The sequence below is a fragment of the Berghia stephanieae genome, chromosome 14 (assembly GCF_034508935.2).
Source record: "Berghia stephanieae isolate SIO BIC M18660-M18661 chromosome 14, UCSD_Bste_1.3, whole genome shotgun sequence".
NCBI classification, from domain to species: domain Eukaryota; kingdom Metazoa; phylum Mollusca; class Gastropoda; order Nudibranchia; family Aeolidiidae; genus Berghia; species Berghia stephanieae.
In genome coordinates this window covers 4,708,259-4,722,103 of record NC_088373.1, presented here as the reverse complement: position 1 = coordinate 4,722,103, position 13,845 = coordinate 4,708,259, and the positions used below count along the sequence as shown (strand labels likewise).

General features: G+C 35.3%; 1 protein-coding gene across 1 annotated transcript; it reads right to left on the bottom strand.

Moving 5' to 3' along the window:
• Positions 1-2,136: 2,136 nt before the first annotated feature.
• On the bottom strand, positions 2,137-9,590 carry LOC144959920 (neuronal acetylcholine receptor subunit alpha-7-like). The gene is made up of 2 exons (XM_078892768.1): positions 9,465-9,590; positions 2,137-5,587 (listed from the first exon to the last, which is right to left on the bottom strand). Exon 2 carries the CDS (start codon positions 5,559-5,561, stop codon positions 4,083-4,085), a length of 1,479 nt encoding a protein of 492 aa, XP_078748894.1. The 5' UTR covers positions 5,562-5,587; positions 9,465-9,590; the 3' UTR covers positions 2,137-4,082.
• Between the last annotated feature and the right edge of the window lie 4,255 nt (positions 9,591-13,845).

The following is a 13,845-nucleotide window of genomic DNA, read 5'->3' as shown; positions in this document are numbered from 1 at the left end:
AATGCCTTATACAATAGTTTATAATTACAGAATCTCATATAGCTTGCATTGTATCATTCACAGACATTTTGACACAACTTTGAATGTCGGGAAAAATGTATCAATACGGCAATGTAAAATCGAAAAATATTATCATAGAATTTTACTGGTGATTGAAAATTGGTCATGATCGAATGAAGTTCATAGTACAATGAAATATTAATGACAAAAATAATCATGAAAGCAACAACGATAATATGCATACATAAGTCTCTGATAAATTATGATTTTTTTACATTGTTTCAGATGTCATGCATTTTACTGGTCAACATTTACAAACCAGTCTACAAAATCATGAAATTAATGGAAACAATTATATCCACATGACAATTTAAAAATTAATTAGATCAAATTAAATTAAAAAATTAATCAATTAAATATTTTCTTAAATCATTATTATTATTACCGTTATTACTATTACTATTATTATTATTATTATTATTATTATTATTATTATTATTATTATTATTATTATTATTATTATTATTATTATTATTATTATTATTATTATTATTATTATTAATATTATTATTAATATTATTATTATTATTATTATTATTATATTATTATTATTATTATTATTATTATTATTATTATTATTATTATTATTATCATTATTATTATTATTCTTCTTCTTCTTCTTCTTCTTCTTATTATTATTATTATTATTATTATTATTATTATTATTATTATTATTATTATTATTGTTGTTGTTGTTGTTGTTGTTGTTATGGTACCAACACAAATAGATTTGTGTAAGCTTAAGCATTTTCATACCGATGATACGTGCTTAGCTAGCGATTGCAATAAACAGTATGCGCTTTGCTAAAAAAGCTGACAACATTGCCATCCGGAAGTATAACGGACCAACAAATAAAACTATGTGTAACCTTAGACTTTTATTTAGTTTGGTTAATACAGTTTAATTTTAATAATAATAATAATAATAATAATAATAATAATAATAATAATATATTATACTTTATTCATCCAAAAAAATGGAAATTCGTTTACAGACGTGGCATGCATGAAACTGTATAAACACAACGTTGAGAATCTATGGCGACAATGTATACATTATATATATATATATATATATATATATATATATATATATATATATATGCAAATGCACAAAAATGTAAAAATATACAACCAAGAACCAATAGCAACACTTTATATATTAATTTGATAAATTAGTGAGAATTACTCATGAACATGGATTGCAAAAAAAATCAATAACAAAGACATGAGTGACGTCATTTTCGTTCTATCTATACGTCATATTAGCGCCAATAAAAAGGAAGAATATGCGATAGTAAAATAATTCTAGAATTACAATTAACACTCTCCTTACCAACCATAGGAAAATCGTCACATTCGCTACGATCCAACCAGCACTTTTATCAATCAAGATTTCTTTTGTAAATCACACATTTCAAAGAAAATGTTTTATTATAGATAGCTATAAAAACGTGACACTGTGTTGTAGAGTACATTTTTGCTGATCAATATTATGCATAGAATGTATTTGTTGCTTTTCTGTTTGAGTAAGAAAAAACTATTTTTGTGTTGAGTGGGTGTGAAATTTTGGGGAAAGTTCTGAAAATGGCTGTTAAAGAAAGGGTTAAAGCCCCCAGGATAAAAATAAGACAATGGGGAATCTGCTTCAACAGTCGTGACGTCACTTCCCTCGTAATGACGCATAGTAACTTAGCAACTGGTTATAAACTATCGGAACAATGGCGGACGCCCTTATGAAATACTTCTCCGACGAGCATAAAAGTGTATCCAGAGGAGAAAAAAACAATATAAATCTGGTCATGTTTTGACTTTTATACATTCTGATCACATGACATGTGAAAAAGTACTAGCCAGCATGACGAATAAAAAGTACCGATTTTTTTTTGTTTAGAACCAAGTGTACTCGTCGTTGGGTGGTCGTGTGACATCAGACTATCGAATCCGATTGTCTTGAAAACCTTTGGTGGTAAGGAATGAGTTGAGGAGTGGTGGGTAGCATTGCCAGAAGATCGCCCGGGATGTGTGTGTGTGTGTGTGTGGGGGGGGGGGGGGGGGGGGGGGGGGGCTCCAAAGAAAAGTCTCGAGTTCACTCCGGATCGTTGTAGGTCCCACTTGCGTTATGTCAGGTGCGAGACCAGAAAAAAAAACCCGGAAAAGTTTAAAAGCCTGCAGTCGTCAAATTATGACTCTTTCAAGTGTGAACTTTTACCACAATCAAACCCAATTATTCAAATTTGTGTATAGATACAATTTTTCAAATAAATATAAAGTTAAAAGTTTTATCCACGATTGTGGGCAGCGTGGCTCAGCGGTACGGTCTTTGCTTCATACCCGAAAGGCATCGAGTTCGATCGCCCGCCGCTGCGCTTGTGGCCTTGAGCAAGTCATCTCGCCCTATAGCTCAATTTGCGTCGCTGAACTGCGGCTGACGCCTGGGTTATTCCAGTCTTCCCTTGGAATTGACCCTAGAGACAAATTCCTCTATGGGATTAATAAAGGGAATTTTATTTTAATTATTTATTCTATTTATTAACAACGCCACTAAAATTCCACATCGAAGATTTTGGACGAAATTCTCAAATTTTGATGTATGTGATCCTTCTATCCCTCATTTGTGACCCCTCGCCCCAAAACGGTATTAAGTCGGGATGATTAAGATGCTGAAAATAGAATTTATAGTCAGAAATATGGCTGTGCTAAATACCAGCGTTTCATATTTTTGACCACTTTAACTATAATTTGTGACCCCTCGTCTCAAAACGGTATTATGTCGGCATAGAGCAGATGCTAAAACGTCAAAGTATAGTTAAACTGGTCAAAAATATAAAACGTTGGTATTTAACACAGTAAAATATGACATTCCTTCTCCTCTATAAAGCAATTAAACTCAACTTATGCATGATATATCTGGCAACAAATTCCATTTTCAGACGAACGGTCACATTTTACTTTTTAGCATCTGATCCATCCCGACTTCATACCGTTTTGAGACGAAGGGTCACAATTTGCTTTACGGCTGATCCCTATCATTTTTCTGATGATCCACTTGGTTGTCAAAGTGGTCTAGTGGTATGACACTCGCTTTAGGATCGGAAGGTCCTGGGTTCGAGCCTCGCTCGACGCATAGTTGAGTCCTTGGAAAAGGCTCTTTACTTACATTCTCTCACCGTACTCAGGTGTAAAATGAGTACCTGGCCGTTAAGAGCGTTGTCTCTGTCCGGAAAAAATTGTAATATCGCCTGACAGGCGTCATGTCTCGTTCTACGTGTTACGTGTTGCTGTTGGTCAGGGACCCCTTGTAAAGCGCTTTGAGCACATTTAGTGGATATTGCGCTATATAAAAGCTCATTTTTTTTTGGTTGTCTAATGTCTTGAATAATAGTGAGTCGATCCCATGGATTTTGAATTGACACTTTTAGCGTTGCTTCTTCTGTGTAAACTGTTGTATGTACCATCCTTATAAACCGCCACTGACCGAGTAATGTAAAAAGCTTGAGCTTTTATATAGCGCAATATCCACTAAACGTGCTCAAAGCGCTTTACAAGGGGTCCCTGGCCAACAGCAACACGTAACATTTAGAACGGGACATGACGCCTGTTAGGCGATATTACAAATTTTTGTTTGGACAAAGACAACGCTGTTAACGGCCAGGTACTCATTTTACACCTGAGTACGGTGAGAAAATGTGAGTAAAGAGCCTTTTCCAAGGACTCAACTATGCGCCGAGCGCGAGGCTCGAACCCGGGACCTTCCGATCCGAAAGCGAGTGTAATACCACTAGACCACATAGCCGCTTCTTCTGTGTAAACTGTTGTATGTACCATCCTTATAAACCGTCAATGACCAAATACTGTGGTCCATGGGACTCAGGTCAGGGTACATTGGAGGCTATTTCATCTTTGGAAATAAATGGAATATTATTATTTCTGATCGTCTAAAAAATTATGTAGCATTGATTTCAGACTTTGTCCCGATCGGTCATTGTTTTTAAACCAGACAAACTAAAATTTCCAAACAACTATGGGTGTTCGCTGATCATTCCAACAAACACTAGAGTGAATATCATCCACAGAATACTGAAAACTGTCATCAAAATAATGTCGTCATATTCTAATAATATAATCTTCAACCTCTTTAAGAGTCTACCATTATTATAATTGTACATTTTCGGAGATTCCTTCCAGAAACTCTTTCTATTATCGTCGGTGTTAGTGTAGATGTCACCGTCGTTGTTATTGTCTTCGGCAAATTCTCTTTGGGAATTATCTCCCCCTTTTACGTTAATCACACCACTATGAGGGGCGACTTGGTTAGAGTGGGCGTACCTTATATTATTCGAATTATTCTCATTATTCTGACTATGCTGGTAATTTTTCAACATTGTCTTTAAGCCATCCTCGTTTTCTGAGTTTTCATTGCGTCCATTTTGGAATCCATTTCCTTGATGATCGGAGTCTTTCGGGTTCGAGTCCCCGCTGCAGGAATTACATTGAATCCATCGAAGCTGGCCTACAATTATCAACACAGAAAGCATGCTCAAACACATCAGGCTGAAGATGTAAATACTGATAAGTGGGAACGAGTCCGAGTTAGCCGGAAGTTGCGCAGAAACGATTCCCATGTAAACGGCTAGCGCGAGAAGAACGGTGATGGCGAAGGATGCTCGTTCGCCGCTGTCTTTGGGAACGATGAACCCGAAGAGTGAGATAAATGACAAGCACATTGTTGGGATGAGAACGTTGATTAAATAATACATTGGAAGGCGTTTAAAAGTCACGGTCATCAAAATAAAGCCAAGCTTCTCCTCGACGGAGACGTTTGATAGGATGTAAGAAACGTGGGATGATACAAAGTCCCATTCTCCATTTGCAACGTAGTTTGCCATTCGAATTTCACGGGTTGCGTTGAAATAGATCTCAGTGCCTAGATTGGTCGACATGACCTGTGCTTGACACACTTGTTGGTCATAAGGAAAGTAGGTCAAATCCATAGCGCAGACGTAGTAGTACACACCCCCTATGTACCAGCGTGTTTCGCCTGTCGAGTAAAGCGAAAGAGGTGAGTCGGCATTTTTGAAGACGTCGCGCTCATCCGCGGAGTTTGTCAGTACCGTTTTCGGACGCCATATGTCTGGGGGATTCGGATGTATGACGTCATTTCCGCCGTAGTCATCCGGGTTCCACGTGCGGAATTCGTCCCACCACGTAAAGTTGATCCAAATGTTGACGGTAATTCGTTGGTTGATTTCGTCCACGTCTATGAGGTTGACGAGGTTGTAGGTTAAGTAAACCTCAATGGGTCTGGACTGGTTTAGAATGGGTCGTACCCGATTGTCGAAAGGGTCAATGACGTCATGTAGTAGACGTATGGCATCGTCACTGTTATTGGTTTGTGACGTCAATGCTGTGACGTAAGTATGACGTGTTGAGGAAAGGATTGTGAAAATTGTGATGATTGTGGGTGTTAGGATGTTCCAGGTTTTTGCTTGCTTCGCCATCTTGGATTAGGCCTTGTATCGCTATCCTGCAATAGATATTAATAATCAAGATACAATTTGAAATCACATTTTTAAATGAGCTTTTATGTAGCGCAATATCCACTAAATGTGCTCAAAGCGCTTTACAATTGGTCCCTGACCAACAGCAACATGTAACAAGTAGAACAAGACATAACGCCTGTTAGGCGATATTACACTTTTTTTTCGGACAGAGACACCACTGTTAACGGCCAGGTACTAATTTTACACCTGAGTACGGTGAGAGAATGTCGTGAGTAAAGAGCCTTTTCCAAGGACTCAACTATGCGCGAGCGAGGCTCGAACCCAAGATCTTCCCATTAGAAAGCGAGTGTCATACCACTAGACCACATAGCCGCACAACATAGCATTTGTTAGTTGTTTATGATTTAAACGTCTTCTTACCACCCATAGGAAAATCGTCACATGTGTTGCAATGTAGCCAACATTTTTTTCCGATATCTTTTGTACATCACAATAATAATTGAACAAAAATGTTTGCTTTAATTAAAGTATATTATTAACACTGTGTTGAGGAGGAGCTAGTTTAGCAGAAAGAAATACTATGTATAGCAAGAACTGACAGATTTAGCAGAAAGAAATGCTATGTATAGCAAGAACTAACAGATTTAGCAGAAAGAAATACTATGTATAGCAAGAACTGACAGATTTAGCAGAAAGAAATACTATGTATAGCAAGAACTAACAAATTTAGCAGAAAGAAATACTATGTATAGCAAGAACTAACAAATTTAGCAGAAAGAAATACTATGTATAGCAAGAACTAACAGATTTAGCAGAAAGAAATACTATGTATAGCAAGAACTAACAGATTTAGCAGAAAGAAATACTATGTATAGCAAGAACTGACAGATTTAGCAGAAAGAAATACCATGTATAGCAAGAACTAACAGATTTAGCAGAAAGAAATACTATGTATAGCAAGAACTGACAGATTTAGCAGAAAGAAATACTATGTATAGCAAGAACTAACAAATTTAGCAGAAAGAAATACTATGTATAGCAAGAACTAACAGATTTAGCAGAAAGAAATACTATGTATAGCAAGAACTAACAGATTTAGCAGAAAGAAATACTATGTATAGCAAGAACTAACAGATTTAGCAGAAAGAAATACTATGTATAGCAAGAACTAACAGATTTAGCAGAAAGAAATACTATGTATAGCAAAAACTAACAGATTTAGCAGAAAGAAATACTATGTATAGCAAGAACTAACAGATTTAGCAGAAAGAAATACTATGTATAGCAAGAACTAACAGATTTAGCAGAAAGAAATACTATGTATAGCAAGAACTAACAAATTTAGCAGAAAGAAATACTATGTATAGCAAGAACTAACAAATTTAGCAGAAAGAAATACTATGTATAGCAAGAACTAACAGATTTAGCAGAAAGAAATACTATGTATAGCAAGAACTGACAGATTTAGCAGAAAGAAATACTATGTATAGCAAGAACTAACAATTTAGCAGAAAGAAATACTATGTATAGCAAGAACTAACAATTTAGCAGAAAGAAATACTATGTATAGCAAGAACTAACAGATTTAGCAGAAAGAAATACTATGTATAGCAAGAACTAACAGATTTAGCAGAAAGAAATACTATGTATAGCAAGAACTAACAAATTTAGCAGAAAGAAATACTATGTATAGCAAGAACTAACAGATTTAGCAGAAAGAAATACTATGTATAGCAAGAACTAACAGATTTAGCAGAAAGAAATACTATATATAGCAAGAACTAACAGATTTAGCAGAAAGAAATACTATGTATAGCAAGAACTAACAGATTTAGCAGAAAGAAATACTATGTATAGCAAGAACTAACAAATTTAGCAGAAAGAAATACTATGTATAGCAAGAACTAACAGATTTAGCAGAAAGAAATACTATGTATAGCAAGAACTAACAGCTTTTGTGTTTGAGGGAAATAAATCAATTTTTGTATAGGTTGGGTGTGAAGTTTTGGGGAAAATCCGGATAATGGCAGGTAAGGGGAGAGAGGGTTAACGTTTAAAAACGGTATTATGTCTGGATGAATCAGACCCCTGAATGTCAATAGGCTTCAACAGTCGTGACGTCACTTCCCTCGTATAGACGTATAGTAACTTAGTAACTGGTTCTAAACTATCGGAACAATGGCGGACGCCCTTATGAAATACTTAACTTCCGACGAGCATAACAGTGTATCCAGAGGAGAAAAACATTATAAATCCGAACATGTTTTGGTATTTATACATTCTGGTCACATGACACGTGAAAAAAACTCTAGCGAGCATGAAGAATAAAAAGTACCGATTTTCTTTGTTTAGAACCAAGCTGCTGGTTGCTGGGCGGACGTGACATCAGACTAGTGAATCCAATTTAGAATAGAAATGATAAGAAAGACGAAATTTAAGTCTTATATAATGTAATAAATTGCTTTTATTCAACCGCTCTCATTGGAAAACCCTATCATTTCTTAGTAAATACGTAATGGTTGAATAATGCTTTGAACGCGTTGAATAAAAATTTAATTCAACGACTGTAGAATATTTTCAATGCAGCGCCCCGAAATGAGCAGGGGCAAGTTAAATTTTGCTGATATGTGGCCTAATGGTATGACACTCTCCTTCGGACCAGATTGTTAAGAGTTCAAGTCTCGCTCTATAGCGGCACATAAGTTGAGTCATTGGAAAAGGATCCTTACTCACATTTCCCCGCCGTGCTCAGGTGTAAAATGAATACCTGGCCGTTAAAAGCGATGTCTCTGTCTGAAAAAAATGTAATATCGCCTAATAGGCATCATGTCTCGGCCTACACGTGGAGTGTTGATGTTGTCCAGTGACTCCTACTTTGTTAAATAAATACTATTTCTTACATTGCAAAATAAAAAAAAAAAAAAAAAAATAAAATAAAATAATAATAATAATAATAACAACACAATAATAATAATAATAATAATAATAATAATAATAATAATAATAATAATAATAATAATAATAATAATAATAATAATAATAATAATAATAATAATTATAATAATAATAATAATAATTATTATTATTATTATAATAATGATAATAATAATAATATAAAAATCTAATAAAAATAGGTTATTATCATTATTATCATTATTATTATTATTATTATTATTATTATTATTATTATTATTATTATTATTATTATTATTATTATTATTATTATTATTATTATTATTATTATTATTATTATTATATTATTATCATTATTTTCATTTTTCCTTTTTTTTTCATTTCTTTTTTTTTTTAATTTCGTTTCACTAGCTCACAGCTGCATGGAGTTACGACTTATATGAACTTAGTCAATTCGACTCTGAAAATTCAAATTAGCAATAATAATATATTGATAAGAAATTCGTTTTTATATATATATATATATATATATATATATATATATATATATATATATATATATATATATATATAATGTGCAGCAAAGAATTCAAGTTCCAGTACCAAATTCATTTCTATTATATAATAACACCGTTTTTATAAGAATGGTCACAAATAAATGATCCTGACATAATACCGTTTCTAGACGATGGGTCGTGGCCATATATTAATTAGCTAGGAATAAATTTAACAAATACGCGTCAATCCTTAACTAAAAAGAAAAAAATATAAATAAATATAATTAATAAATAAATAAATAAATACATAAATAAATAAATAAAATAAATAAATAAATAAATAAATAAATAAATAAATAAATAAATAAATAAATAAATAAATAAATAAATAAATATAAATAAATAAATAAATCAATCAATCTATCTATCTATCAATCTATCAATCAACACTTGTATTTTATATAATATTATAGAGAAATAATATTACTACCTGTATGAAACAGTGTGTACAAATAAAACATTCACAAGAATCAATGAATTTAATATTTGAAGGTGGTTAGTTTTTTTTAAAGCCTGTTTGATCTTAAATGATTCGAAACGATACGATATGATACGATTCGATACGATACGATAAAAGATCGAATTTTCTCACCAGGCCAGAACGAGCGAGGGCATTTATAATGTAATCACAATACCCTTTTTCATATAACATAGATTTATAATATACAAGATACGCATTGAGTTATATAATAATATTTTATTAACTTCCTTTTGAATGCTGCGTTAATTTTGGAGTTATAACAATTCACCGTGCATGTAATTGGATTCAATAGACTGATGTCACGTCGCCCAGCAACGGCGGCAATCCTGGTTCTAAACAAAGAAAATCGGTACTTTTTATTCTTCATGCTGGCTAAAACTTTTCATATGTCTTGTGATCAGAATGTGTAAAAGTCAAAACATGATCAGATTTATAATGTGTTTTTTTTTTCCTCTGGATACACTTGTATGCTCGTCAGAGAAATATTTCATAAGGGCATCCGCCATTGTTCCGATAGTTTAGAGCCAGTTACTAAGTTACCATGCGTCATTAGGAAGGAAGTGACGTTACGACTGTTGAAACGTATTGCGCAGCCGTTATTGATGCTACGCGTTTAGCTAAAATACTCATAACATCCGCCTACCGGTTGTAACCTACCAACATACCAAAATATCCTTAAAAGTTTTCAGTCTGATTGATAGAATTATTTAGTGAGAACTGTTCAATAAAATGGTTGGCTGTGGGTATAGATAGTATGCAGATGACGTCACTCAGGCCTTTGTTATTGTTTTTGCCATCCGCGTTTGTGAGTTGTTCTCACTAAACTGTATTAACCAGACTATAAAAGTTCATGGTTACACAGAGTTTGTGTGTTGGTCCGTTATACTATCTATAGATAGTATGCGCTTGGCTAAGAAGCTCATAACATTGCCATCCGGGAGTATAACGGACCAACACACAAAACTGTGTGTATCCATGAACGTTTATAGTCGGGTTAATACAGTTCAGTGAGCATTACTCATAAACGCGGATGGCACAAAACAATAACAAAGACCTGAGTGACGTTATCTTCGAATTATCTATATTATGGTCTAGTGTTATGACACTCTCTTTCGGATCGGTCCTGGAAGGTCTTGGGTTCGAGTTGAGTCCTTGGAAAAGGTTCAATACTCACATTCTCTCACCATACTCAGGTGTGAAACGAGTACCTGACCTTTAATAGCGGGGAAAGTAAATGTGTAATATTGCCTAACAGGCGTCATGTCTCGTTCTGCAAGTTACGTGTTCAGGGACCCTTTGTAAAGCTAATAGAACACGTTTTGTGGATATTGCGCTATATAAAAGCCCACGTTTTTTCGTTTGTCTAAAACGATAATAAAGAGATGAGAGACGTCAATTTCGTTCCTTCTATAAGTTAATTTTTTTTAAATATAAAAAATTGAGCTTTTATATAGGGCAATATCCACTCAATGTGCTTTACAAGGGATCCCGGGTCAACAGCAACATTAAACATGTAGGACGGGACATGACGCCTGTTAGGCGATATTAAAATTTTTCGCACAAAGACAACGCTGTTAACGCTCAGGTACTTATTTTACACCTGAGTACGGTGGGAGAATGTGAGTAAAGAGTCTTTTCCAAGGACTCAACTATGCGCCGAGCGCGAGGCTCGAACCCAGGACCTTCCGATCCGAAAGCGAGAGTCATACCACTAGACGACATAGCCGCAATGACACTACTGCAGCACCACAGCTCCTACCTTGGCTTATAGAGGAATTTATAATATCCAGTTAGGCAAGCAGAATGACGCTCGTTGGACGTCTTCTTCATGTGTAAATATTTGTTCACATAATTATTGAATCGACCTACTCAACTCTGTCGTACTCTGAAAAAAAGCCATTTTTAAAAATTTGGCCATAAAACTCGTCCTTCAAACATCGATCTATTTAAATGACACTCTTCTTGGTAAAAACTCTCAAACCTGGGACTTCGCGAAGTACTTTAATAAAGTCCCCGGTTTGAGAGTTTTTGCTAAGATGAGGGTCGTTTTAATTGATCGATATTTGAAGGACGAGTTTTCTGGCCAAATTTTAAGATTTGGGTTTTTCCAGACAAAGGCAGAACTGGCATTGTGGTAAAATAACCAGTTTACTGCCGTACTCCGGAAAAAAACTCATATTTAAAAATTTGGCCGGAAAACTCGTCCTTCAAATATCGATCGATTTAAATTACCCTCATCTTCGCAAAAACTTTCAAACCGGGTACTTAAGTAAAGCACTTCGCGAAGTCCCAGGTTTGAACCTTTTTACCTAGATGAGGGTCATTTAAATCGATAGATATTTGAAGGACGAGTTTTCTGGCCAAATTTCTTTTACCGTGTCTTTCCAGAGTACGTGAGTTCACTGGTAAATGGTCATAATAATAATATTAATAATTCAATCACGAAATCACAGCCGGAAAAACAACTGACGTCACAAATATTTTAACCCTTGCCGGATAAAACACATTTTTGAATGATTTGTGTGACTCGTCACACTAAAACGGTAATATATATATAAATATATATATATATATATATATATATATATATATATATATATATATATATATATATATATATATATATATATATATATTTGATAGTGCGACATTGACGTCACGCGACTCTTTGTCATTGATTTTTGCCAGCCCTATTTTATGAGACCTTCCTTGAGAGCCATAAGGCCCATGGACTCGGAGTTTATCTCGGTTTCTATAGCGTGAATCGGACACTAGCAATTGCTTGCTACCCTTTGGATAGGACGTTAGTCTATGGCAAAGTACTTTCCGTCAGATCTAAAAGACCCAGCTACCCAATCACTGCTGGGTGGAGAGGGTGGGGGGGGGGGAGGGGAGGGTCAGAAACAATTTCGATTGCACCCGGGATCGATCTCAGTCCCTTTGCGTGTGAAGCGTGTGCTCTACCGACTGAGCTATCGCCCCCCCCCCCCCCCCCCCCCCCAGTAGTTTATCACTAAACTGGATTTATCAGACTATAAACGGTTTAACATTACACCTAGTTATGGTACTGGCTGGCGGAGCGTTGTGAGTCTTTTAAGTAAACGCAAAGCATCAATAAACTTTTTTTTTAAAAGAATAGTATGAATGAACAGTTATATGGCGCATTTCCACAAAGGTCCCGACAGGCTGGAGTTGGCAGAGCGCTGGCTTCATACTCAAATGGACCGAGTTCCATCCTTGATGAAGAAAAAATTTGTTTTTTTCTAACCCCTCATCCTCCTCCTACTCCTCCTCCTCCTCCTCTTCCTCCTCCTCCTCCTCCTCCTTTTCATTGAATACATGCTTGCTACCCTTTGGATAAGACGCTATTCTATCGCAAAGAACTTTCCACCAGATGTTAAAGAGAATGTAGTTTTTAAGATTACTTTTTTCTTGCATAATTTTTTTTCTTTCTGTCTGTTTTGGCTATTAACGGCTATGTGGTTTAGTGATATGACACTCGCTTTCGGATGGGAAGGTCCTGGGTTCGAGCCTCACTCGGCGCATGGTTGAGTCCTTGAAAAAGGCTCTTTACTCACATTCTCTCACCATACTCATGTGTAAAATGAGTACCTGGTCGTTAACAGCGTTGTCTTTGTCCGAAAAATTGTAATATCGCCTGACAGGCGTCATGTCCCGTCCTACATGTTAAATGTTGCTGTTGACCAGGGACCCCTTGTAAAACGCTTTGAGCACATTTTAGTGGATATTGCGCTATATTATTATAAAAGCTCAATTTTATTATTATTTTTTTATTATTATTATTGACATGTACTTAACACGCCTTTCTTCATAATTATATCTCTCTGCCTTACTGCTGTGTAATGGAGTGTGTTCAGCTTGATTGAACGCCGTGATTGGAATATACCTTTTTCATGCTTTGATATTGTCTAAGGCCCGAGTTAGGACTAACCCACACAGGAGACTCAGTGACGCCGTCCTCTGTGTCTGCCGTCTTCCAGATAAAGACGTCGGGCACGGATAAAATACTACTAAGAACAAAGAGAAGAAACGCTAGACCTACCCATACCAAGCACCCGACGTCCTCTGACTTTTCTTTTTTTTTTTTTTTTTTTTTTTGGGGGGGGGGGGGGGGGGGGGGGGGTCTTCGAGCTTGGTATAGATAGTATGCGCTTGGCTAAGAAGCTCATAACATTGCCATCCGGAAGTATAACGGACCAACACACAAAACTGTGTGTATCCATGAACGTTTATAGTCGGGTTAATACAGTTTAATGAGCATTACTCATAAACGCGGATGGCAAAAAACAATAACAAAGACCTGAGTGAC

Bases quoted from the DNA above. Each gene is read 5' to 3' on its own strand.
- LOC144959920 (XM_078892768.1), bottom strand. From the start codon at position 5,561: ATGGCGAAGCAAGCAAAAACCTGGAACATCCTAACACCCACAATCATC.